Source organism: Trematomus bernacchii, unplaced genomic scaffold, assembly GCF_902827165.1.
Source record: "Trematomus bernacchii unplaced genomic scaffold, fTreBer1.1, whole genome shotgun sequence".
NCBI classification, from domain to species: Eukaryota; Metazoa; Chordata; class Actinopteri; order Perciformes; family Nototheniidae; genus Trematomus; species Trematomus bernacchii.
The window spans coordinates 1,603,034-1,630,064 of NW_022988050.1; the positions used below are offsets into that span (position 1 = coordinate 1,603,034).

Sequence of the window (27,031 nt, forward strand, 5' to 3'; positions counted from 1 at the left end):
CCCACCTCTCCCCGCCTCTGCTGCTCACTGCTGTAGCATGGCCAGTAGCTACTGTCAGTAGCTACTGCTAGTACTGCTACTGACCATGCTACAGATGTTAGTACAACATCTACAGCTCGACCATGCTACAGATGTTAGTGCAAAATCTACAGCTCCTCTACCACAACCATCAGCAACAAGTGGACATGGAGAATTACATGAACTACATGTTGCTAAATCCACCGCGGGGCATAAACAGAAGGGTAGCCATGGCAACATTGCTCCGGGCCATGCTCCGGGCTGCTCCGGGGTCTTCTTCGCTGCTTTTGGTGAATTTGTGGCGGAAGTTACAGCGCCACTTACAGTCCCGGCATATGTACTACAGCGTTTCCAGCGGTCTCGTTTGAACAGACACGTTAAATGAAACGAATGCATGTGAACGAAAAACTTTTTGGAAAGCGCATACTGTGCATAAACGCAAACGTTCCCGTGTGCATATGGCCTAAAAGAGGCTCTGAGAGACTCTGGGAGATCCCCAAACCAGTTTTATGGATATGACTATGTGACTTTGTGTGTGTGTGTGTGTGTGTGCGCGCGTGTGTGTGTGTGTGTGTGCGTGTGTGTGTGTGTGTGATTCAGTTCCCAGCAACCTTCAGGAAGAAGCATGATACTTTTGTAATCTTGCAGGAATGTAGGCAGTTTATTATATCACACTGTGCACTGCCATCACTATCAGAAGTGACCAGAATTATTCCCACTGTTTTAAAGAAGAATAACAAGACATTATTTTATTATTTTACAAGAGGAAATTAAATATATTCAATTTATATGTATATTTAATTTATGTTTGGTGCAAAGAAACAATATCTGAGGTCCATAATCACAGGAAATACAATATCTACAGTCATTGTCTTAATTGGAAAGCAAAACAAGTACCTCAATAATGCATCAAGTACAATACTGGAGTAAATTAATTTAGATATAATCTGACATTGTTTTTATGGAAATAAAGTTATGTGAATGCTGGATTAAGGTGTACTCTGCTGCCCTCTTATGTTTGCTTGTAGACTCGACATTGTATATATTCATAACAGAAGTTCAACAGTTGAATGTCCTTTAATTGTGACTTATTTTTCACATACTATTTTGGTTATGTTTTTTGTTTTCTTTGTATTGTTTCTGTTCTGATTTGATGTAAAGCATCTTTGAGCATTAGGAAAAGCGCTATAAAAATCCCATGTATTATTATTATAACTATACTAGTTTTAAATAATAAATGCAATAAATGGATTATAATGGTTAGCCGAACGGAGCTTCCGGTTTAGGAGATGCTCACGCAGCGTCTCATTTTAACTGAATAATGGTCATACATGGTTTACATGGATTTATGAACTGCCCCTAATTACCGCCCCCCTTCCAGAGACACACTGTCAAACACACTCATACCTTATTGAAAAGTATTGATAACAGTATCGAAAAATACCGGTATCGATAAGCAGTATCGGTATCGGTACCAATAAAATCCTAACGATACCATCCCTAATCCCAACAGAACATGGTCAGAAAAGAACATGTACCGAATGCAAAATCCGGATGCCTAAAATGAAATCACATGAGGAAGACGTGTGATAATGTGTGGGAGTGTGTGTGCACTGTGCACATGTCGCTCTGTAAGACTCTGTGGAGTTATTTGCAGGCACAAAAACAAGCCGAGTGTGTGTGTGATTTTCAGTTTAGGAAGATATTACTCACTCCTACATCTCAAAATGTTGTTTTGCTGCTCTATTAATTCTTATAATCCCATATAAAGGACATTTTAAAGGGGACCTATCATGCAAAATGCACTTTTGTACGTCTTTTATACATGAATATGTGTCCCCGGTGTTCCAGGGAACTCACCAAGTGTCAGAAAACACAACCCTCTCTATTTTCCTCCATACCCAAATCTCTAAAAAAGGGGCTGCAACGGATCTGATAAAAACTGATCCAGATTTGAACACTGTCCTGACGTCAGGACAGTGGCGCTACGGCTATTGGGCCAACTCCACCAATCAGGAGGAGACAGCCACGGCCATTGCCGTTCGAAAGCGCTGGAGACGCTGTAGTACATATGCCAGGCCTGTAGGTGGTGCTGTTCTCACAGAATCAGCCCTTGCAAAAACAGAGCTAAAAAATGTCAAATTGAGCGAAATGAGGCATGGCTAAAATGCATGATCTGTTTGGTATTTTGAAAAAAAAAAAGTATAAATATGCCTTATATAGGTATGGTCCTACACTATATTATTATAATATAGCATGATAGGTCCACTTTAAGTAGTTGAATAAAAAAAGTGTATAACAGTTCTGAGCAAGCCTCCTTAATCAGGTTTAATAGTAATAATAATAATAATACATGGGATTTTCATAGCGCAAAAGAAAACAAAAAACTTAACCAAAACAGTATGTGAACAATAAGTCACAATTAAAGGACATTCAACTGTTGAACTTCTGTTATGAATATATACAATGTCGAGTCTACAAGCAAACATAAGAGGGCAGCAGAGTACATCTTAATCCAGCATTCACATTACTTTATTTCCATAAAAACAATGTCAGATTATATCTAAATTAATTTACTCCAGTATTGTACTTGGTGCATTATTGAGGTACTTGTTTTGCTTTCCAATTAAGACAATGACTGTAGATATTTTATTTCCTGTGATTATGGACCTCAGATATTGTTTCTTTGCACCAAACAAATTAAATATACATTCAAATTGAATATATTAAATTTCCCCTTGTAAAATAATAAAATAATGTCTTGTTATTCTTCTTTAAAACAGTGGGAATAATTCTGGTCACTTCTGATAGTGATGGCAGTGCACAGTGTGATATAATAAACTGCCTACATTCCTGCAAGATTACAAAAATGTCATGCTTCTTCCTGAAGGTTGCTGGGAACTGCATCACACACACACACACACACACGGTTTGGGGATCTCCCAGAATCTCTGCCTTTTTTCCCATCAACAGCACGTGTATGACTTGGTTTTCACCTCAGGCTTCCTTATGCCTATCTGTAAACACAATAAAGCCATTCTTCACTCCAAATCTTTCTTGTGCACATTAAGCATCTTTTGAGTAACGTCTCTCCTGATTAGTTACATTTGGATGTCTGACTCTCTTCAGACCTGACGTTCAGCATACAAGTGGACACGATTGTAAAGCATGCTCTCTACGATTTGTGAATATTTAAAAAGTAAGATCATTCCCTCTTCAAGGTTAATTGAGATGTTTAAATTCCCCATTTCTTTCTCATCTGCATTATTGTATAACACTCTTTACATGTCTGGTAAAACATTTAATTTACATACAATTTAGATAAATAGACATATTAGTACAAATAAGTATTTGCTTTTTTATGTGTTGACTCGTTTTCACCAATGTTTCGTATTTTTATTGTTGCTTGTGTTATCTGGAGTTGACTCAAACATTGGTGAAGCACCTTTAAAAAAACACATCAGATCAATAAAGCTCATTTTCGTTTTTATTATAACTTATGGCCATTAACCCTGATGAATTAGGGTGGAAATACACACTCTTGTTTCATACAGTACAAGGCCATCAGTATACATATTCATGCAATAAACAACAAAACAGAAATTAATCAAGAACTTGATAGGAACCTTAAAATACAGTATAAGATAGTCAAATATAACAAAGTAAACATTGTTAAATGAATTGTGAAGTTTTTGCTGTGAATTAATTTATTAAAGTAAATAGTGGTAAAAGTGCTTAATAGTTTAATGATTGACTTATCTTTTCTATCATGAATAGTTCCTAACCGTAAACAAACTTAAAGAATGATACTTAAAACAGTTGAATGTAAATATTTAACTTGCATTTCCTGGAAAAGTAGTTTCAAAGCTAAAGAAAATAATAAAAGTTCAATACATTTTCTTCATCTCCTTTAAAATGCTTCACTGAAGCTACATTATTATTAATATGATTGTTGTACCAAGTGATATTTCCAAACCTCACGTGAAATTTCTTGGCATCCTCTTATGCTATTACGCACGTTTTAAATCTTTAGTATGGCAAACATGTTGAACAATATTGCACAACTGACTGACAGAACCTGTTATGGTGAACATGTTACATGCACACTGAATAAATCTAAGGAATGTGACTCCCTAGTGGCGGTGGATGGTCTACGGCAGACTCTGGAGCCGGGTCCTGTTGGCCAGAGCTGCCTTTCGGGTCAGGATCTCCTCTGTTTTGGGTCGAGGAGGCACCTGGGGAACGACTGATGATGACCTAGAAACATTGGAGCTTGCAGTTTCAGACCTCTCGTCGCTGGTATCGGAGCCACGTCGGTCTAAGAGGCTGAGATCAATGTTGCTGTCGCTTTGCTGAGGCAATGCCAAAGGACTTCCTATGTCTGTTAAGTTGGATGTGGATTCGAAGTCGGAGAAGCTGGTATCGGTGCTCGTGCTGCGCGTGCTTCGTGCTCGGGCTTCTTCTGCATCTCTCTCCATCTGCGTCCGGGTCTCGGAGAGGACGTCCAGGGACCGGGCCTTGTGGAGACGCCCTCTGAACTGAGCTGCAGAATCACTTCGCAGACCGGTGATATCGCTGGATCGACGTAAAGCCGGAGCCTCCCTGCTGGAGGCCAGGTTCAGGGTGGAGCTGTGCAGCTTCCTCTGCAGGCTGTAGAGGCCGGCCCGAGGGTTGCTATAGGGCTGAAGGTTCATGGAGGGGGTGTAACCTGCCTTGCCATTGAAACTGGAGAGGATTACAAAAGAAAGATAATTGATTACAACTTTTGCAAACTATAATAACATCCTGATCAAGTTGAGAGAACTTATTTAGCATTTATTTATCAAATTGCACAAAACCCCATTTCTAACTCTTTACATAGACAATAGTAGGTTTGTGATGAGTTTGCTTGAAAAGACAATAAAAGAGCATTCATAAGTGCTTCAACCAGCCTTTTTTAAATGTGCTCCGTGTTCCTATTCTCTATTGTTTGCAGTGCAGACAGATAAGATTCCATACCTGACGAGCCACCAGCCGTCGTTAGACTTCCTCAGCACCTCCATAACGGAGCCGATGGGCACAGACACCTCGTCGTGCTTCTTCGTTGTGTAACTCCTCACGGCACAGTACAGGTCACCTAGAGGTCACAAAGAAGATAACAAGATCAGAAATGTTGCAGTACAGTTAAAGACTAGAAGAGAATAGATGCATGTTAGCTTCCATTGGTCAAAGAGCACTCCCCAGTGGTGATTCTTTATTCAAACTTGGCATCATATTATAAAATATGTGCACCTGGCATGAATTTATTGACACAGCAATGTCAGAGCAATGTCAGGCTTGGATGGAATTTTAAGAAGCACTGTAGATACACTTGTCATTAAATGAATGGTAAATGTGTTCATTGTATCTATAAAATGTAAGGCAAGGCAAGGCAAGTTGATTGATATAGCACCTTTCAACACAAGGCATTTCAAGGTGCTTTACAAAAATTAAAGAAATTCAGACAAAGGCATTTAAAAACAGTCGTTAAAAAGAAAAAAGATAATAAAAGAAACATTAAAAGAAAAAATACATGAATAAAAAGTTACAGTGCAGTTTAAGATATGAATAGTTCACACAGAATTTCCATTTTACTGATGCCTTTCTTTAAGGTTTCTCCGAACATGAGCCGTGTACGCTTGTATGGCACATACGTCCCGAGCAGCATACACAGAGAAAACCAGCCAGGACAAAGTCCCCAGACACTGATTCCCTGGGGTTACTAGCCCCAAATGTTCATTAACCAAAAACGAAACACAACCGCTCAGTTTCAATTAAAAGCAGCGGCAAAAAGATAAGTCTTCAGCCTGGATTTAAAAGTAGTAAGAGTTGCAGTGGACCTGCAGGTTTCTGGGAGTTTGTTCCAGATATTTGGAGCATAATAACTGAACGCTGCTTTACCATGTTTAGTTCTGACTCTGGGGACAGTAGATAAAAGCATGGACAAGTTTTTCCAAATCCTGCTGTGACATTAGTCTTTTAATCCTAGATATGTTCTTTAGGTGATAGTAGGCTGATTTAGTAATTGTTTTAATGTGTATAAGATCCATAAATGTAAAATAGCTTAAGTTACCCGAATTGTCTGCTAAGTTGGATGTGGATTCGAAGTCGGAGAAGCTGGTATCGGTGCTCGTGTTGCTCATGCTTCGTGCTCGGGCTTCTTCTGCATCTCTCTCCATCTGCGTCCGGGTCTCGGAGAGGACGTCCAGGGACCGGGCCTTGTGGAGACTCCCTCTGAACTGAGCTGCAGAATTACTTCGCAGACCGGTGTCATCGCTGGATCGACGTAAAGCCGGAGCCTCCCTGCTGGAGGCCAGGTTCAGGGTGGAGCTGTGCAGCTTCCTCTGCAGGCTGTAGAGGCCGGCCCGAGGGTTGCTATAGGGCTGAAGGTTCATGGAGGGGGGTGTAACCTGCCTTGCCATTGAATCTGGAGAGGATTACAAAAGAAAGATAATTGATTACAACTTTTGCAAACTATAATAACATCCTGATCAAGTTGAGAGAACTTATTTAGCATTTATTTATCAAATTGCACAAAACCCCATTTTTAACTCTTGACATAGACAATAGTAGGTTTGTGATGCGTTTGCTTGAAAAGACAATAAAAGAGCATTCATAAGTGCTTCAACCAGCCTTTTTTAAATGTGCTCCGTGTTCTTATTCTCTATTGTTTGCAGTGCAGACAGATAAGATTCCATACCTGACGAGCCACCAGCCGTCGTCAGACTTCCTCAGCACCTCCACCACGGAGCCGATGGGCACAGACACCTCATCGTGCCTCTTCGTTGTGTAACTCCTCACGGCACAGTACAGCTCAACTAGAGGTCACAAAGAAGATAACAAGATCAGAAATGTTGCAGTACAGTTAAAGACTAGAAGAGAATAGATGTATGTTAGCTTCCATTGGTCAAAGAGCACTCGCCAGTGGTGATTCTTTATTAAAACTTGGCATCACATTATAAACTAGAGAATGCAATTCCTGAAGAAATTGCTAGTGGGAATGCTGAAGAAAGTGAAGAATTTAGATTGAAATGATACTGTACATGAACACTGGGGGCTTGAATGTGTGATGAGAAGAAAAGAAAGTAAAAAGGCTTGGAAAAGCAGCAGAATATTTGAAATGCAAACTTTTGAACTAACTTGATGGCGAATGATCTGTCGCCATGCCAACGGCATTTGATGACATCCCATAATACGCTTAGATGCGTTGATGGCTGTGTTACCAAACCTGTGAAGTTTTGGGCCATTTGGAGCATTTTCACTCAAGTTATGAGAAAACCGTGTTTCATGGCGGGCATTGTGTTGCCATGGCAACGGCATGTCCCGTAGATGTCTTCACGGCTGGACTGTTAGCACACATGTGAAGTTTGAGCACTTTTTGAACATTTTCATAGGAGTTATAGCGACATCATGTTTTATGGCGAGGGATGCGTTTCCATGGAAACGGCATATGGTGAGATCTCAGATTTGGCGTAGAGCTGTTGAGGCATGGACCGGTGATATACAAGTGAAGATTGGGGGACGATCGGACCGTGTCCATTGGACTTACAGCGACATTGTGCTTCATGGAGTGGTCTGTCGCCATGGCAACGGCATTTGAAGAAATCTCAAAACTGTCCCGTAGATGTCTTCACGGCTGGACTGTTAGCACACATGTGAAGTTTTAGCACTTTGACAATTTTCATAGGAGTTAGAGCAATATCGTGTTTTATTGCAAGGGATGTGTTGCCATGGCAACAGCTTTTGAGTAAAACTCACTAATGGTATATAGACATGTTGAGGGCTGGACCATTAACTGTCATCTGAAGTCTGGTGGTGTTTGGATCATTTGCATAGGTATCACGACAACATCGTGTTTTATGGCGAGGGATGCGTTTCCATGGAAACAGCCTATGGTGAGATCTCAGATTTGGCATAGAGCTGTTGAGGCATGGACCGGTGATATACAAGCGAAGTTTGGGGACGATCGGACAGTGTCTATTGGAGTTACAGCGACATCGTGTTTCATGGCGAGCATTGTGTTGCCATGGCAACGGCATTTGAAGAAATCTCAAAACTGTCTCGTAGATGTCTTCACGGCTGGACTGTTAGCACACATGTGAATTTTGAGCACTTTTTGAACATTTTCATAGGAGTTAAAAGGGACATCGTGTTTTATGGCGAAGGAAGGGGTTTCCATGGAAACGGCATATGGTGAGATTTCAGATTTGGCGTAGAGCTGTTGAGGCATGGACCGGTGTGGGAGGGAGAGAGAGAGAGAGAGAGAAATGAACAGTTAGAACTGACTGCTGTCAGTTGGAGTGATGACATCATCGTGTTCCATTACACAGGTGTTTATAGTTGAGCTAACGAGCTATGAAGAGATCAAAGGTTTGCATTGTTCTGAATGACAGATAAACCTCTTACATGTGAACGTTTTGTGGAAGAACAAAAACAGATATCTGTGAAATTTCAAAACGTGAAGCATGTCAAGGAAGTTGAGTATCTGAAGTGTAATTTTTGTGTACTTTCTGGCAGTTTAACTAAAAGGTGTGCGGCTCCTGCTGTGAGGAAATATCAGCCTGAAATTACAATGGGTTTTAATGGAGACATGTTGAACGTTTTTGTCACTTCATGCCCTCAAGAGGCATTTTGTTTAATTATTTGTCAAGCTCCGAGATGTTATCCTATGTTTGTCATGAAAAATGATGTCTCAAGAATGTAGGGTTTGGTAATTATATCAAGATTTCCTACCTTCTAGCTGTGACATCACGCACTCTGCCTTAACGAGCTGCGCAATGTTAAAGTTAAAATGTTAAAAATGGGATGAATTATGGGATGTATCTCTGGAATTATGAAAGTTATGAATGATAAAAGTAATAGCCATCGATTCCCGACCGAGCTGAACGTTTTGATGTTTGAACGGAGTTTCTGCGATGTTGAATGTGGGAGGAGAAGACGGACAAAATAACTGGATGGAAATAAACTTTTTGTCCGTAGCATAACATATAGCTGTATCAGCATTCCCACTAAAATATGTCCACCTGGCATGAATTTATTGGCACAGCAATGTCAGAGCAATGTCAGGCTTGGATGGAATTTTAAGAAGCACTGTAGATACACTTGTCATTAAATGAATGGTAAATGTGTTCATTGTATCTATAAAATGTAAGGCAAGGCCATGCAAGGCAAGGCAATTTATATGGCACCTTTCAACACAAGGCATTTCAAGGTGCTTTACAAAAATTAAAGACATTCAGACAAAGGCATTTAAAAACAGTCGTTAAAAAAAGATAATAAAAGAAACATTAAAAGAAAAAGTACATGAATAAAAAGTTACAGTGCAGTTTAAGATATGAATAGTTCACACAGAATTTCCATTTGACTGATGCCTTTCTTTAAGGTTTCTCTGAACGCTTGTATGGCACATACGTCCCGAGCAGCATACACAGAGAAAACCAGCCAGGACAAAGTCCCCAGACACTGATTCCCTGGGGTTACTAGCCCCAAATGTTCATTAACCAAAAACGAAACACAACCGCTCAGTTTCAATTAAAAGCAGCGGCAAAAAGATAAGTCTTCAGCCTGAATTTAAAAGTAGTAAGAGTTGCAGTTCTGGGAGTTTGTTCCAGATATTTGGAGCATAATAACTGAACGCTGCTTTACCATGTTTAGTTCTGACTCTGGGGACAGTACAGTAGATAAAAGCATGGACAAGTTTTTCCAAATCCTGCTGTGACATTAGTCTTTTAATCCTAGAAATGTTCTTTAGGTGATAGTAGGCTGATTTAGTAATTGTTTTAATGTGTAAGATACATGAATGTAAAATAGCTTAAGTTACCCAAATTGTTAAACTTTGTAATGCTCAAAGTGATTAAACTGTCAAATTGGATGAAGAAATCATTAAACAAGAATAATGTACACTTTTTGTTCTTAGAATAGGATTTCATGAAGTTTATTTTAAGCATTTTAGTGTTCTAATTTTATTTCAATTTGCATTACTGTACTGTATGTACATTTCAATGTTTTTCCATAAAGAAGTTATGTGTACTTGCTCAATGAGGTCATTTCTGCATATTATAATTTGACTGAAAATGACACATACCTGCATGCTGGAATACATTGTCTTCCTCATCCTCTCCGTCCAATAACTGCAGGTAGGGAGCAGGAAACCAAGCCAAACCCTTTGAGTCGTTCTCAACCAGCCACCAACCTGGAGAGGAAATAAAACAACCGTTAAGCATGACAGAAATACAGAAAGAGCAGCTCAAGTTTGTTTTGCTGATTTCCAGTAACCATCTACATGAAAGCTGAGGCACTGACCTGCAGGATCTTTGATCAGCACGTCCAGCGTCTCGTCCACAGCGACCTTAAACGGACGATTCTTGGTATCCTTTGTCTCGTAGGCGGCCACGCAGGAGTAAGTCTGGGTGACAAACGGGTGAGTGACGCTGCCTCTAGGCTGGTGAGAAACTTCTCCTCCTCCACAATCCGACATCAGGATCATGATGCTGTGTGAGAGAGAAATCAGTCATTTAATAATCAAGAACTCATTTAAACTCTCTTGTCATTTGATCTGAAACTCTGGTGTGAGAACTGACCTGTTCTTGGTGAAGTCTGGCAGCAGGTCGTGATCTTTGGGCATGAAGAACTGAGTCACCTCTGGGGTCCGTGTCACACTTTGATCGCACTTCAGAAGTTTCTCGCAGTAGCTCTCCAGGAACTTCATGCGTTGGATGGAGCGCTTGGATCCTTTCTTCTGGCTGCTCTTCCTGGCCTGTCCTGCAGAGAGGAACATTTTTCAAAATTATTACCGGACTGTAAAGAGAGCAGAGTCTAGTCCAAACTGTAAATGTGTTCACTGATTCATGAAGGACACAGTCATAGGGAAGGGAAATGCCCAAAGATTATTACCAAACTGGCTGAGAAATAAGGTGAATTACTATATTTATACAGCATTTTTCTTGGAAAGTACAAAATGTAATATCCATCTAATTGCTTCAAACTAAGTTAAAACTGAAAAACAGAAGACAATACTAAATGTTTGCAGTGTTATTAAACTCTTGTAGTTGGCTTTTCCTCAAATTATCTGCTGCAAATGCACAATTTCTGTGTAAGGAGACCATTAAAATAGACCTTTTCTAACATACATTTGAACTATTCTTACCTCTAAATTTGGGGATCACTCTGTCCTTTTTCTTGAAAATGTTCATGATAGAGAATCTCTTCTTCAGCTGCATCTGTTTGAAAGAAAAAAAAACATTTATTAGTTCTACAAAATAAACACTAATCTAAGAACATGTGTGATTTCTTTAGTTTTTGGGGACTTACATGGCATTTCCTGAACTCCTGGAAGGACCTGTAAATGATCACTTCAGTGTTGTCCGACCACAACACAGAAGTCATGAACATCTGTGGAGAAATACAAATAATGAAGGATGAGGGATGACATTTTTTACACAAATACAGAAAATCACACAGTTAAATCTTCAGTTAAATCACACCTGTTGTGTTAACTCACCTTGAGTTTAGGTGTGTCCCTGTGCACAGCTCCAATAATGTGAGCACTGATTACAACGCGTTGATCCCCAGCCATTGTGTGAAGTGTGTGTCTCAGCTCTGTGGATGAATAGCAGCTTTATGGTCTGCAGGTGAGCTGTTTCTTCTGTTGGATCACAGAGTCTGCAGCAGTACATATACCCTGCTAATAATGGAGGCGGAGTCAGAGGAAGACACACCTGAGGCAGGGAGAAAAAGGATTGTGACGATCCCTGCCTTGTTATCTCTTGGGTGTGTGTGTGTGTGTTCCTTTAAGGTTCTCCCTTTGGTCTATCAGCTGGGATTGAGGACACCTGGCGGCCGGTACCAGAGGGTTAAAGGGCCTGAGTGAGACCCGCAACCTCTCTCCCCGCAGAGGACCTGATCTGGGAGCAGCCACGTCGCTTAGTTTTCTTTGCTTTGTTTTTGGTTTATTTTAAGTTTTTGTTAATAAATATATTTTTCATATATGTTCTCGTCCTTCCCACGCTTTTTGTTATGGCCAAGAGCCAGGCCATGACAGATGGGGGGCTCGTCCACTTCTTTTATCTGTGATACAGCAACGGATAGGTAAGATTTGTGTTGGGAGTTGGTGCCCGTGTATAAAGTTTGTTGGGAGCGCGTTTGCAGTGCGGCCGGTTTCTGTGTTTCGGCTCGTTGTGGGAAGGACATTAGATTTCAGATCGTTGTTTGGGGACTGATTTGATTACTTTGTGAGGCTTTGATTTGTTTGGTATTATATTTCGGGAGAGTGGTTGCAAGTTGTTCTTAGCCGTGGTCAGCTGTTTGTTTTGTTTTTTTCCTTTCTTTCTCGTGTGGGTTTGTTGGTGCATTGCATGTGGAGCAGTGCGGAGCGGTGCGGAGTTTTCCCTGGCAGGTTAAGCGGCGGTTCCCTTGGGATTGTTGAGCGGGGTGCGTAGTGTTGCGGAGAAAGTGGTTGAAGCTTCGACTTGGGAGCATGGCCGTGGTCTCAGTAGTGTTGCTAGCTTGCTAGTAGCTTTGATGGGCCAGCGGTCTCCAGTGCATAAATACCCACCACAAGTAACTGCATGAAGACTATAGGAGATTAGTCAGTGGGATGGTGACATTAGTGTTGTTCCACTTTGGACGCGTGGTGGTATCTGTCCGGTTTGTTTGTCTTTTTCTTTTTCTTTTCTTTTTTCTTTTTCTCTCTCTTCTCTCGGCGTCAAGGTCCAGTGCTGTGTTCCGGTGAGGGGTCGTTGTAAGTTAATATGGCTGACGTAGAGGCATTTATTGAAGCTCCGTCTCAGGAGTCTCTCGGCACGTTTTCAAGAGAGCAGCTGCTCTTAATTGCTGAGCATTTCTCTGTGTCTATTGTCGGTGATAGAAGGGTGAAAGACAACAAAGACTCTATTGTCGACATTAAGGGAGACAGGAGTTTTTGCTACAAAGAAAGAGGGGGTTTTGTTAAAACCTCTTTTTCAGGCTAGTGCACTTTCTTTTTAACAGCAGAGGGAAATGTTGTTGTTGCAGCAGGAACATGACAGGGTAAAGTACGAACATGACAGAGTATAGTGTGAACATGACCGGGAACATGACAAAATTAAGTATGAGTTGGGAATTGAAAAGGAAATCACAGTGCGGATGCGACAAGAATCTGAGAAAGCTAAGAGAGTTGGAGGGACATCGTCTGTCTATTCTCAGAGATGGCACGTTGTCCGGTGAGGGGCAGGGTGAACAGGTGCCCAGGTGTCCTCATCGCTTTGATATTAGTAACCTGCGCTTGCTGCCTCACTTTAATGAAAGTGATCCCGACACGTTTTTTTTAATTATTTGAACGTGTAGCTAGGGCTATAGATTGGCCTGATGCAGACTGCGCTCTGATGCTTCAGTGTGTTCTCACAGGAAGAGCACAGTCTGCATATTCCTCATGTCTGGAAGATAGCTCTAGCTATAGTAAAATAAAATCGGCGGTGCTTAGAGCATATGAACTGGTGCCAGAGGCCTATCGACAGCGTTTTAGGTTCTTTGAGCAAAAACAAGATCAAACATATGTGGAGATGGCGAGGGATTTGTCTGTTTGTTTTAAGCGTTGGTTAACTGCTCTTGAAATCACTACTTTTGACGATTTGTGTGAGCTCATGACTTTGGAACAGTTCAAAAATATTCTTCCTAACAAGATTGCTACTTACATAACAGAACACAGGGTCACTTCTGCGGCTGAAGCTGCTGTGGCAGCTGATGAGTTTGTGTTGCTTCATAAGAGCACGTTTGGAGGGCGCTCTGAGGCCCTAACTGTTTTTGAAGGAAGTAGAAAGGCTGTTGTTGGTTCATTTGGGATGGATCCAAGGAAATTGGGTTTGGTAAAATCTGAGGTGGATAATAATATTTGCCACTACTGTCGGGGAAAAAGGCCATTGGAAGGCAGAATGTCCTGCGCTTAGAGCAAAATCTGAGGGAGGAAGATGTTTTGTTAGGCCTGTTGCGTTGGCTGCTCCTGTGAAAAGCTGCTGTGTTGCCGATGTGCTTACATCCCACTTATGTGGATCTGAGGTTTTGGCATCTTATGCTCCATTTATACGAGACGGCTTGGTGTCGTTGGTAGGTAGCAATGTCAGAGTTCCAATCAAAATCTTGCGGGACACAGGGGCTTTTGACTCCTATATTGTTGACTCTGTTTTGCCTTTGTCTGATCAAAGTGACACTGGTGACACAGTTCTGAGTTGGGGGATGGGATTAAAAGTTCTTCCTATTCCTGTTCATAGGATATATATTGACTGTGATCTTGTTAAGGGTGAGGTGGCTGTTGGTGTACGTCCAGCTTTTCCAATCGATGGTATACAGTTCATTCTGGGCAACGGTTTGGCAGGTAGCAGAGTCTGGACTGATGTTCCCCCTGCGCTTTTAGTCACTGGCGGTCTGATTGAGTCAGGGTCTGAGGAGAGCTCTACAGGGTTGGCAGACGTCACGTCCTCTTGTGTGATCGCTCGTGCTATGGCCAAAACTATGCTTAGAAACCAGAAGACCAAGCATTGTCCCACTAGTCAAAGTGGTCGTGGCGGGGGCGTTGATGGTGGTCGTGGCGGCGGCAGCAGGGGTCGAGGAAGAGGCAAGGAAATGTTCTGCTATCGGTGTGGAGACCAAGGACACATGGCTCGTGACTGTGGGCATGCCAACGACCGGAAGTGCTACTCCTGCGGTGGGCTTGGTCACATCCAGAGACGTTGTAGTAAGGTGAAATGTTACAGCTGTGGTGACATTGGCCACGTTGCGGTGCATTGCAGTAAAGCCAGTGGAACTAACTGCTACAACTGAGGAAACACGGGCCGTGACGGTAATGTATTGTCTGTCATACTGTTTGGATAAATCGTTCTCGCTCTGCCCATTTTTTTTTAAAGTGTGCTTCTCAGGTAGCCTACCCGTGTTGCTAAAGATGTGGCTGGGTGTTGGAGGAGCGGTTGGCAGTGTGAGGGTTGTATGTTGCAATTGTTGGTTTTGTTGGAAGTGGGGTGCCTTATGTGTTGTGTTGTTTGTCATAACTGGTGTTTTTTTTGTTTTTTTTTGTCAGGCTTGGGCTTGGGGTTGGTGTGCCGGTGGTCCTGGGGACACCGACTTTAAGTGGGGGGGGTGTGACGACCCCTGCCTTTTTATCTCTTGGGTGTGTGTGTGTGTGTGTGTGTGTTCCTTTAAGGTTCTCCCTTTGGTCTATCAGCTGGGATTGAGGACACCTGGCGGCCGATACCAGAGGGTTAAAGGGCCTGAGTGAGACCTGCAACCTCTCTCCCCGCAGAGGACCTGATCTGGGAGCAGCCACGTCGCTTAGTTTTCTTTGCTTTGTTTTTGGTTTATGTTAAGTTTTTGTTAATAAATATATTTTTCATATATGTTCTCGTCCTTCCCACGCTTTTTGTTATGGCCAAGAGCCAGGCCATGACAGGATGGATACACAGACATTTTGGGGGGCGGGTGCTCAAGTGAGAAAAAGGGCACTTCCCATAATCATTTATAAAAAAATGTTTTAAAACAAAAAGTTAAATATAGTTGCACATCTCTGACTTACTGACCAATTAATTTTAATACCCTCACACTCACGCAATTGTTGAATACTCAACAGAATTCTACAAAATAATCAGCTAACACAGAGACAATGGTCTTCTTTAGTATTCACAATGCACAAGAGCAGACAACAAACTAGTAAATTAATAGTTATTAAATGAGCAGCCAACAATCAAAATTATGAAGTTACTGTTTAAGGACATTACAGGCAAAAAGATCGTTTTTTCATGTACTTGTTATTTTGGTCTATTTTGCTTCCATGTTTTCTTTCACTCTAATGGAAATAAAACTAACAAGAAACACATATAAATGGTGTTCGTTTTACTACCATGTCTGAATTCATCTATAGATTTAAAGCTAATCTGCATATTTAAACATAACATTTCAGGGGAAAATACTGACTTGACGTAAGTATCTATCTGGAGAAGTTGTGATGTGTTTTGTTTTATCCGTTTTACCTGCAATGCCTTGGTAACTGCATGCAAATTAGCGCATTTTAATTAGGCCTAGTTAATGCCTAATTTGCATATCAATGTGGCGATTGTGATGACGTTATTAGATACACATTTTACTGTATTCACTTTAAGTGTCTCCCCTTAAGTACAGTACATTAGCCTGAATGCCCATGATAAATTGCCTTGGCTAAACCTTGAGCTAACTTATCCATTAGCTAGTAGCCTACCTTAGTTAACTATGTTTGTTGTCTTTTAGCTAATTGGCTGTAAACTTGAGGCACTGGCAGTTTAGTAATTTGTTCATCACTACTCACCTTCAAAATAAGCCAAGAAAAGCCAGCATAACATGGAACAGTAAAGTGGGAGGTGCTGCTACCTGTCTGTCTAAAGCAGGGCTCTCCAACACGTCGATCGCGAGCTACCGGTAGCTCGCGGGCAGCTTTTCAGTAGCTCGCCGCTCGATTATTGATTATAGCGTAGTAAGGTTGCTTATTGATTTTTCGGCCGCGGCTGGACAATAACGTTTTTTTATTTTAGAATTTTTTCTGTCACACGAATATCAAATGGTCGGTGACGCAGAGATCAAGGAACAGACGTGACAGCAGCACAGCGACAACACACACGGAGCAGTCTGCTTTCTCCACCAACACCAGTCCAGAACTAACAGCAGAATGACCCGCTCTGAATCAGGCCCTGTCGCTGCGCGTCAGAGACACACAGGGAGGGATTTGTGTTTTTTGAAAAACACTCGTTATCGTCATGTCAGGTTTTTGGTGGATTTAATCAAGTCTTGGATTGCAGAGTATGAATGTCCTCTTGCTATTTTCAGTTGATAAATACTTGTGTAAAGTTTGTGAAGGCAGGAGGAAAGCTTCCGCGATCACCGTCTCCTCTCCGTTCCTCCAAACCCCGCCCTGAAAATAATGAGTGACAGGCTGATAGTGACCCGATAGAAACTTTATTATTCACTTAATCACTGATTGAGATATGATGAAGCTAACTTAATCTTATACATTCATGGGATTTATGTAACAGTAGAGAATGTAAGTGTGCACCCACATGCACTATTTTTGTTTTTATAATGCTATTGTAAATACTCCTGCTGTTTTCAGACTCAAGTCCTGTGTGTGATGCATTCAAGACATTCAGTGTCTTTTTTTTTAACAGAAGACTAGCTAGAAGCTGCAGCTAGACTGCAGAAGTATTAGTTTTTTGTTTTTGAGGATAGAACCATTTTCACACACAGATATAGGGAGGCTAGACCTATACAATTAATTTATTATGGTTTATAATTTAATGTCAAGACGAAGAAGAAGAAGAAAAAGATGGCTGAACAACTGTTCAGTGTCAATCCTGTGGAGATCTCCAAAATAATGTTCAGCTTAAGTCTCAGCAAAACTCACAACATTTCTGGAGCCTTGTAGACCCCGAAAACTATAGAACATTCACCAAGCAGCACTGAAAATGTCTGCTTTATTTGGTTCTGTTCTACATACCTTTGTGAAGCAGCTTTTTCTGACATGAATGAAATCTAAATACAGAACAAGACCAACTGATGAACATTTAAATGACTCTATTCTATGACTCCAGCATACACCTCTATGGTGGACTGCATGCAGTGCCATTCATCTCACTAACAAAAGAGTGAAATGCTTGTAAGGTGGTGATTAAGGACACTTATGTGAATGTTCAGTGATGTACTTATTATGTGGGCCATAATAATATGTGAGAAATCTTCGTTTTCTTGGACCTTATTTTTGATAAGCTTTAGGTATTGCAATTTCACACGTGTACAAAAGTATAGCTTAATTCAACTGATGAGGGCTATGTGAATAAATGTAAGCGATGTGATGCAAGTAGCTCTTGGCCACTTTCATTTTTTGAAAGTAGCTCTCAGATGAAGAAAGGTTGGAGACCCCTGGTCTAAAGGGACTGCCGATGTCCGCACCGCTGTGCAGGAGACGTGGAGGGAGGGAGGGAGGGAGAGCTACGGAACTGCACAGTCTAATCTCCCGACCTGATATGTTAATTTTGTATTCAATCAATATATTTTTGGAAAGGGAAACTGTGCGCAAACAGCAGTAGATATATATTCATTTATAAAAAATAAAAAGAAGGGGGAAAAAATGGCACTTTCTCTGGAGGAAGAACAAGGGCAGGGGCTCAAGCCCACTTTGTGTGCACGTGCCTGGTCAAATATGAAGAAGTTAAACTTTAAACATCCATGACTTAAACACTTTATCCAGGATAAAGCCACATAGCTGCACCTGCAAGGTGAATACTGGTAAAAGAAAAAGCGTTTGAATGCGTACATTAACAGGTTTATGATATCACTGCCCCGTCCAAGACACGAGTGGATCTGACTTTAATTACATTTGACTCGAGTGTTTCGTCAACTTAATGTGTTGCTTAAAATAATACTTCTGCATACAGTATGTGACACTGAGTGTTGCACGGCCAGATACGGCTCAAGAAGCTGACTCAAATAAGGAAATATGTGATACATGATGTGATATAATAATAATAATAGCTTGGATCTCAGCAAGTCATGTTTAAGCTTGGTTTTCTTTACCTAAACGTACATGATTGACATGTTGTTTTGTGTCTCTGTATTAGTGAAGCTGTGATTCTATGTAACTGGACATATAATACCCTTTACAATGTGTGCATAGCTCCTAAAAGAGAAACTGTCCGTATTAAGAGAAGAACAGAAGTGCTGTGTATGATGGGAATTTACAGTGATTCAATATGCATGTAGGTTTCCTGGCTACAAAATGTTCTCAGACAGAAGGGTGTCGCCCTGATAATTGTCAGGCATTGAATTATCATATGGATGTTAGGGTTTGTAATTAACATGTGGCGCTTCCCCTTCTGTCGGCCCCCCCACCCAATTTAGGACTGTAATGTGGATTGCCTTCCTTCCTGTGTCTCATCTCTATAAATGACATTGCTTTTCTGTGTAACGGGGTCAGATCCTGGTACTATCTACTAGTGCAGGAGCTCTGTCCTTTCCAGCTGGAAATATGATTGATTCTGTTGAATGCTATAACTCTTTATTAAATAACACGACTTTGGTTTAAGCTTGTATATTTGTTCTTTTCTTACCAGAAGGTGATTAAGTGTGGAATTTCCATCACACTGTGTTTCATGGGAACTGCTCTCTAAAACTCCCCCACCCAATACACCTGTGGTCTGCATCACAACTAGTCTTTCCAGTTGTTCTTCCGTTCATCATCATTCATCACTCCAAATCTTTCTTGTGCACATTAAGCATCTTTTGAATAACGTCTCTCCTGATTAGTTACATTTGGATGTCTGACTCTCTTCAGACCTGACGTTCAGCATACAAGTGGACGCGATTGTAAAGCATGCAATTTGTGAATATTTAAAAAGTAAGATCATTCCCTCTTCAAGGTTAATTGAGATGTTTAAATTCCCTATGTTTTTCTCATCTGCATTATTGTATAACACTCTTTACATGTCTGGTAAAACATTTAATTTACATACAATTTAGATAAATAGACATATTAGTACAAATAAGTATTTGCTTTTTTATGTGTTGAGTCGTTTTCACCAATGTTTCGTATTTTTATTGTTGCTTGTGTTATCTGGAGTTGACTCAAACATTGGTGAAGCACCTTTAAACCTTTACAAAAAACATCAGATCAATAAAGCTCATTTTCTTTTTTTTTTAAATTATAACTTATGGCTATTAATCCTGATGAATTAGGGGGAAAATACACACTCTTGTTTGTATTCATATTTTATTTTATTGACATGTTACAGTTACAGTCTGTACATACAGTACAAAGCCATCAGTATAAATATTCATGCAATAAACAACAAAACAGAAATTAATTAAGAACATGACAGGAAACTTAAATTACAGTATAAGATAGTCAAATATAACAAAGTAAACATTGTTAAATGAATTGTGAAGTTTTTGCTGTGAATTAAATCGTAAATAGTGGTAAAAGTGCTTAATAGTTTAATGATTGACTTATCTTTTCTATCATGAATAGTTCCTAACCGTAAACAAACTTAAAGAATGATACTTAAAACAGTTGAATGTAAATATTTAACTTACATTTCCTGGAAAAGTGGTTTCAAAGCTAAAGAAAATAATAAAAGTTCAATACATTTTCTTCATCTCCTTTAAATGCTTCACTGAAGCTACATTATTATTATTAATATGATTGTTGTACCGAGTGATATTTCCAAACTTCACGTGAAATTTCTTGGCATCCTCTTATGCTATTACGCACGTTTTAAATCTTTGGTATGGCAAACATGTTGAACAATATTGCACAACTGACTGACAGAACCTGTTATGGTGAACATGTTACATGCACACTGAATAAATCTAAGGAATGTGACTCCCTATCGGCGGTGGATGGTCTCCGGCGTCCTGTTGGCCAGAGCTGCCTTTCGGGTCATGGTGGAGCAGCGGGTTAGGATCTCGAGGAGGCACCTGGGGAACGACAGATGATGTCCTAGAAACATTGGAGCTTGCAGATTCAGACCTCTCGTCGCTGGTATCGGAGCCACGTCGGTCTAAGAGGCTGAGATCAATGTTACTGTCGCTTTGCTGAGGCGTTGCCAAAGGACTTCCTATGTCTGCTAAGTTGGATGTGGATTCGAAGTCGGAGAAGCTGATATCGGTGCTCGTGCTGCTCATGCTTCGTGCTCTGGCTTCTTCTGCATCCCTCTCCATCTGCGTCCGGGTCTCGGAGAGGACGTCCCGGAACCGGGCCTTGTGGAGACGCCCTCTGAACTGAGCTGCAGAATCACTTCGCAGACCGGTGACATCGCTGGATCGAGCTGAAGGTTCATGGAGGGGGTATAACCTGCCTTGCCATTGAATCTGGAGAGGATTACAAAAGAAAGATAATTGATTACAACTTTTGCAAACTATAATAACATCCTGATCAAGTTGAGAGAACTTCTTTAGCATTTATTTATCAAATTGCACAAAACCCCATTTCTAACTCTTTACATAGACAATAGTAGGTTTGTGATGCGTTTGCTTGAAAAGACAATAAAAGAGCATTCATAAGTGCTTCAACCAGCCTTTTTTAAATGTGCTCCGTGTTCCTATTCTCTATTGTTTGCAGTGCAGACAGATAAGATTCCATACCTGACGAGCCACCAGCCGTCGTCAGACTTCCTCAGCACCTCCACCACGGAGCCGATGGGCACAGACACCTCGTCGTGCCTCTTCGTTGTGTAACTCCTCACGGCACAGTACAGCTCAACTGGTCACAAAGAAGATAACAAGATCAGAAATGTTGCAGTACAGTTAAAGACTAGAAGAGAATAGATGTATGTTAGCTTCCATTGGTCAAAGAGCACTCCCCAGTGGTGATTCTTTATTAAAACTTGGCATCATATTATAAACTAGAGAATGCAATTCCTGAAGAAATTGCTAGTGGGAATGCTTTATGCTGAAAAGCTGACGCTAAACTGCTATGCTGAAATGTAATGTGTAAGAAGAAAGTGAAGAATTTAGATTGAAATGATACATGAACACTGGGGGCTTGAATGTGTGATGAGAAGAAAATAAAGTAAAAAGGCTTGGAAAAGCAGCAGAATATTTGAATTGCAAACTTTTGAACTAACTTGATGGTGAATGATCTGTCGCCATGCCAACAGCATTTGATGACATCCCATAATACGCTTAGATGTGTGGATGGCTGCATCGTTACCAAACCGGTGAAGTTTTGGGCTGTTTGGAGCATTTTCACTGAAGTTATGAGAAAACTGTGTTTCATGGCGAGCCTTGTGTTACCATGGCAACGGCATTTGAAGAAACCCCATAATTGACGTAGAGCTGTTGAGGGCTGTACCGGTGATATACAAGCGAAGTTTGGAGGACGATCGGACCGTCTCCATTGGACTTACAGCGACATTGTGCTTCATGGCGAGTGGTCTGTCGCCATGGCAACGGCAATTGATGACACCCCATAATACGGTTAGATGCGTTGATGGCTGCATCGTTACCAAACCTGTGAAGTTTTGGGCCATTTGGAACATTTTCACTGAAGTTATGAGAAAACCGTGTTTAATGGCGAGCATTGTGTTGCCATGGCAACGGCATTTGAAGAAATCTCAAAACTGTCTCGTAGATGTCTTCACGGCTGGACTGTTAGCACACATGTGAATTTTGAGCACTTTTTGAACATTTTCATAGGAGTTAAAAGGGACATCGTGTTTTATGGCGAGGGATGCGTTTCCATGGAAACGGCATATAGTGAGATTTCAGATTTGGCGTAGAGCTGTTGAGGCATGGACCGGTGATATACAAGTGAAGATTGGGGACGATTGGACCGTGTCCATTGGACTTACAGCGACATCGTGTTTCATGGCGAGTGGTCTGTCGCCATGGCAACGGCATTTGATGACACCCCATACTACGCTTAGATGCGTTGATGGCTGCATCATTACCAAACCTGTGAAGTTTTGGGCCGTTTGGAACATTGTGAGAGAGAGAGAGAGAGTGTGTGTGTGTGAGTAAATGAACAGTTAGAACTGACTGCTGTCAGTTGGAGTGATGACATCATCGTGTTCCATAACACAGGTGTTTATATTTGAGCCAACGAGCTCTGTAGAGATCAAAGGTTTGCATTGTTCTGAATTTGAGATAAACCTCTTACATGTGAACGTTTTGTGGAAGAACGATAACAGATATCTGTGAAATTTCAAAACGTGAAGCATGTCAAGGAAGTTGAGTATCTGAAGTGTAATTTTTGTGTACTTTCGGGTTAATAATGTGGCCTTTTTGGCCGTTTAACTAAAAGGTGTGCGGCTGCTGCTGTGAGGAAATATCTGCCTGAAATTACAATGGGCTTTAATGGAGACATGAACGTTTTTGTCACTTCATGCCCTCAAGAGGCATTGTGTTTAATTCTTTTTGCTTAATTATTTGTCATTTTTCAAGCTACGAGATGTTTTTCCTACGTTTGTCATGAAAAATGATGTCTCAAGAATGTAGGGTTTGGGAATTATGGCAGTTTAAAAAAAAATATATGAAGGCACATTTCAAGAATTCCCACACTCTAGCTGTGACATCACACACTCTAGTTAATGTTAAAATCTGAAGAAAACCTCTTTAACAAGGTCTGAACAGTAGTGGAGTACAGCGCTTCGCGATTGTCAACGGGGGGGGGGGGAGGGGGGTGGTAGTGGAGTACAGAGCTTCGTGACCGCGGAGCGTGTGAACGTTGTGATCAGCTGTTTTAGCGCAGGGCTGCTGTACAGACCGACGTTAACAGCAGCCCTGTCTGTGCACACGGAGACCGACTCTGTCGTCCGGTGATCTAACCGCCTTCTGGAAAAGCTTCACAAGTACGTCGGTACGCAAATGCGCTTTGTGACACAAGTGACGGTACGCATTTCAGATTGTTGCCGCGCATGCGTACCAGTTATGTGCACCCCTGTTTATATCAAGCCCCCAGGAAGTGCGCCGGACTCAGATGAAAATATTTGTGGTGGCCAAACGGCGGTACTACACTTCCGTTTGGTTGCCAGGCCCGGAAACACTTTTTCCCCCATTGACTTACATGGGGAAGAGTGGTCTGTAAATCGTTGGATAATTTTTTTTAAACTAAATAAACTACCCAGTATGAACACTTGTATAGCCCTTATTAAAAACATTCGTTCCTCAAGTTGTAAAAATGTGCTAATAACGTTATTCTGAGAGTTATTTCCCTCTGCATTATGAACGTGCATCTAACCCACGGGACCGCGCCGCCCGGCACATTCATGTTACGTGTTCAGCACTACATGCGTTTATCTTTACCCATGGATGCACAATAAGAACGGACCCATATCGCCTTACTGCCAGCCCACAGAGCTGATATATATAGATATAGATATATATATATAGATATATAGATAGATAGATAGATAGATATATATATATATATATATATATACATATACATATATATATACATACACACACACATATACAGTGCAATAATTCTTTCATGCTAAATGAAGCTCTGTTGCTTGGATATCACTAGATCCTGTTACAGCGCAATATAAAAGTACATAACGATTGATGTGTAAATTAGCATAATTACTAGCTAGCCGCTAGCTGCCGCCTCGTTAATATCAAATCCATCATAATAACAACCCATTACCATGCTGTCATGAACGTGCGGTGCTGTTACGTGTACGCAAATGGACGTGCTTGATGTGAACGAGCATTTTGGGGGGCATGGTTAAAGTTGCGCATGCGCTATGAGCGCACATACGGGTACTTCTCAGGCATGCCGGGTAATCTGTGACGTTTCGCTCTCTCAAAAGTTGGGCCATTTTATCATCATGCGCGAATGAGCAACTCTCATAGGAATGAATGAGGCCCCGCCTCCCACGCTGTATCCAGTTCTTATTATACATCCATGGTTTATATAGCACCTTTGAACACAAGGCATTTCAAGGTGCTTTACAAAAATGAAAGACATTCAGACAAAGGCATTTAAAAACAGTCGTTAAAAAAAGATAATAAAAGAAAAAATACATGAATAAAAAGTTACAGTGCAGTTTAAGATATGAATAGTTCACACAGAATTTCCATTTTACTGATGCCTTTCTTTAAGGTTTCTCTGAACATGAGCTGTGTACGCTTGTATGGCACATACGTCCCGAGCAGCATACACAGAGAAAACCAGCCAGGACAAAGTCCCCAGACACCGATTCCCTGGGGTTACTAGCCCCAAATGTTCATTAACCAAAAACGAAACACAACCGCTCAGTTTCAATTAAAAGCAGCGGCAAAAAGATAAGTCTTCAGCCTGGATTTAAAAGTAGTAAGAGTTGCAGTGGACCTGCAGGTTTCTGGGAGTTTGTTCCAGATATTTGGAGCATAATAACTGAACGCTGCTTTACCATGTTTAGTTCTGACTCTGGGGACAGTACAGTAGATAAAAGCATGGACAAGTTTTTCCAAATCCTGCTGTGACATTAGTCTTTTAATCCTAGAAATGTTCTTTAGGTGATAGTAGGCTGATTTAGTAATTGTTTTAATGTGTAAGATACATACATGTAAAATAGCTTAAGTTACCCAAATTGTTAAACTTTGTAATGCTCAAAGTGATTAAACTGTCAAATTGGATGAAGAAATCATTAAACAAGAATAATGTACACTTTTTGTTCTTAGAATAGGATTTCATGAAGTTTATTTTAAGCATTTTAGTGTTCTAATTGTATTTCAATTTGCATTTAGTTGCATTGTTGAGTACAACTATAACATGTACTGTATGTACATTTCAATGTTTTTCCATAAAGAAGTTATGTGTACTTGTTCAATGAGGTCATTTCTGCATATTATAAGTTGACTGAAAATGACACATACCTGCATGCTGGAATACAGTGTCTTCCTCATCCTCTCCGTCCAATAACTGCAGGTAGGGAGCAGGAAACCAAGCCAAACCCTTTGAGTCGTTCTCAACCAGCCACCAACCTGGAGAGGAAATAAAACAACCGTTAAGCATGACAGAAATACAGAAAGAGCAGCTCAAGTTTGTTTAGCTGATTTCCAGTAACCATCTACATGAAAGCTGAGGCACTGACCTGCAGGATCTTTGATCAGCACGTCCAGCGTCTCGTCCACAGCGACCTTAAACGGACGATTCTTGGAATCTTTTGTCTCGTAGGCGGCCACGCAGGAGTAAGTCTGGGTGACAAACGGGTGAGTGACGCTGCCTCTAGGCTGGTGAGAAACTTCTCCTCCTCCACAATCAGACATCAGGATCATGATGCTGTGTGAGAGAGAAATCAGTCATTTAATAATCAAGAACTAATTTAAACTCTCTTGTAATTTGATCTGAAACTCTGGTGTGAGAACTGACCTGTTCTTGGTGAAGTCTGGCAGCAGGTCGTGATCTTTGGGCATGAAGAACTGAGTCACCTCTGTGGTCCGTGTCACACTTTGATCGCACTTCAGAAGTTTCTCGCAGTAGCTCTCCAGGAACTTCATGCGTTGGATGGAGCGCTTGGATCCTTTCTTCTGGCTGCTCTTCCTGGCCTGTCCTGCAGAGAGGAGAGGAACATTTTTCAAGATTATTACCAGACTGTAAAGTGAACAGCGTCTAGTCCAAACTGTAAATGTGTTCACTGATTCATGAAGGACACAGTCATAGGGAAGGGAAACCCCCAAAGATTATTACCAGACTGGCTGAGAAATAAGGTGAATTACTATATTTATACAGCATTTTTCTTGGAAAGTACAAAATGTAATATCCATCTAATTGCTTCAAACTAAGTTAAAACAGAAGACATTAGACAATACATCAGCTACAGTAAATGTTTGCAGTGTTATTAAACTCTTGTAGTTGGCTTTTCCTCAAATTATCTGCTGCAAATGCACAATTTCTGTGTAAGGAGACTATTAAAATAGACCTTTTCTAACATACATTTGAACTATTCTTACCTCTAAATGTGGGGATAACTCTGTCATTTCTCTTGAAAATGTTCATGATAGGGAATCTCTTCTTCAGCTGCCTCTGTTTGAAAAGAAAAAAAAAACATTTATTAGTTCTACAAAATAAACACCAATCTAAGAACATGTGTGATTTCTTTAGTTTTTGGGGACTTACATGGCATTTCCTGAACTCCTGGAAGGACCTGTAAATGATCACTTCAGTGTTGTCCGACCACAACACAGAAATCACGAACATCTGTGGAGAAATACAAATAATGAAGGATGAGGGATGACATTTTTTACACAAATACAGAAAATCACACAGTTAAATCTTCAGTTAAATCACACCTGTTGTGTTAACTCACCTTGAGTTTAGGTGTGTCCCTGTGCATAGCTCCAACAATGCGAGCACTGATTACAACTCGTTGATCCCCAGCCATTGTGTGAAGTGTGTGTCTCAGCTCTGTGGATGAATATCAGCTTTATGGTCTGCAGGTGAGCTGTTTCTTCTGCTGGATCAGAGTCTGCAGCAGTACATATACCCTGCAAATAATGGAGGCGGAGTCAGAGGAAGACACAC

General features: G+C 40.9%; 2 protein-coding genes across 2 annotated transcripts; both read right to left on the minus strand.

Moving 5' to 3' along the window:
• Positions 1 to 3,483: 3,483 nt before the first annotated feature.
• LOC117473946 (NADPH oxidase organizer 1-like) lies at positions 3,484 to 27,031 on the minus strand. Its single transcript, XM_034119913.1, is given in 10 exon segments — positions 3,484 to 4,253; positions 20,497 to 20,837; positions 20,840 to 20,889; positions 21,163 to 21,280; positions 25,384 to 25,491; positions 25,602 to 25,789; positions 25,880 to 26,060; positions 26,461 to 26,533; positions 26,627 to 26,707; positions 26,817 to 27,031. Coding segments are annotated over 10 exon segments (1,299 nt in total). The 5' UTR covers positions 26,892 to 27,031; the 3' UTR covers positions 3,484 to 4,169.
• LOC117473947 (NADPH oxidase organizer 1-like) lies at positions 6,138 to 11,753 on the minus strand. The gene is made up of 8 exons (XM_034119914.1): positions 11,537 to 11,753; positions 11,347 to 11,427; positions 11,183 to 11,255; positions 10,617 to 10,797; positions 10,339 to 10,526; positions 10,121 to 10,228; positions 6,737 to 6,854; positions 6,138 to 6,463 (listed from the first exon to the last, which is right to left on the minus strand). Exons 1-8 carry the CDS (start codon positions 11,609 to 11,611, stop codon positions 6,412 to 6,414), a joined length of 876 nt encoding a protein of 291 aa, XP_033975805.1. The 5' UTR covers positions 11,612 to 11,753; the 3' UTR covers positions 6,138 to 6,411.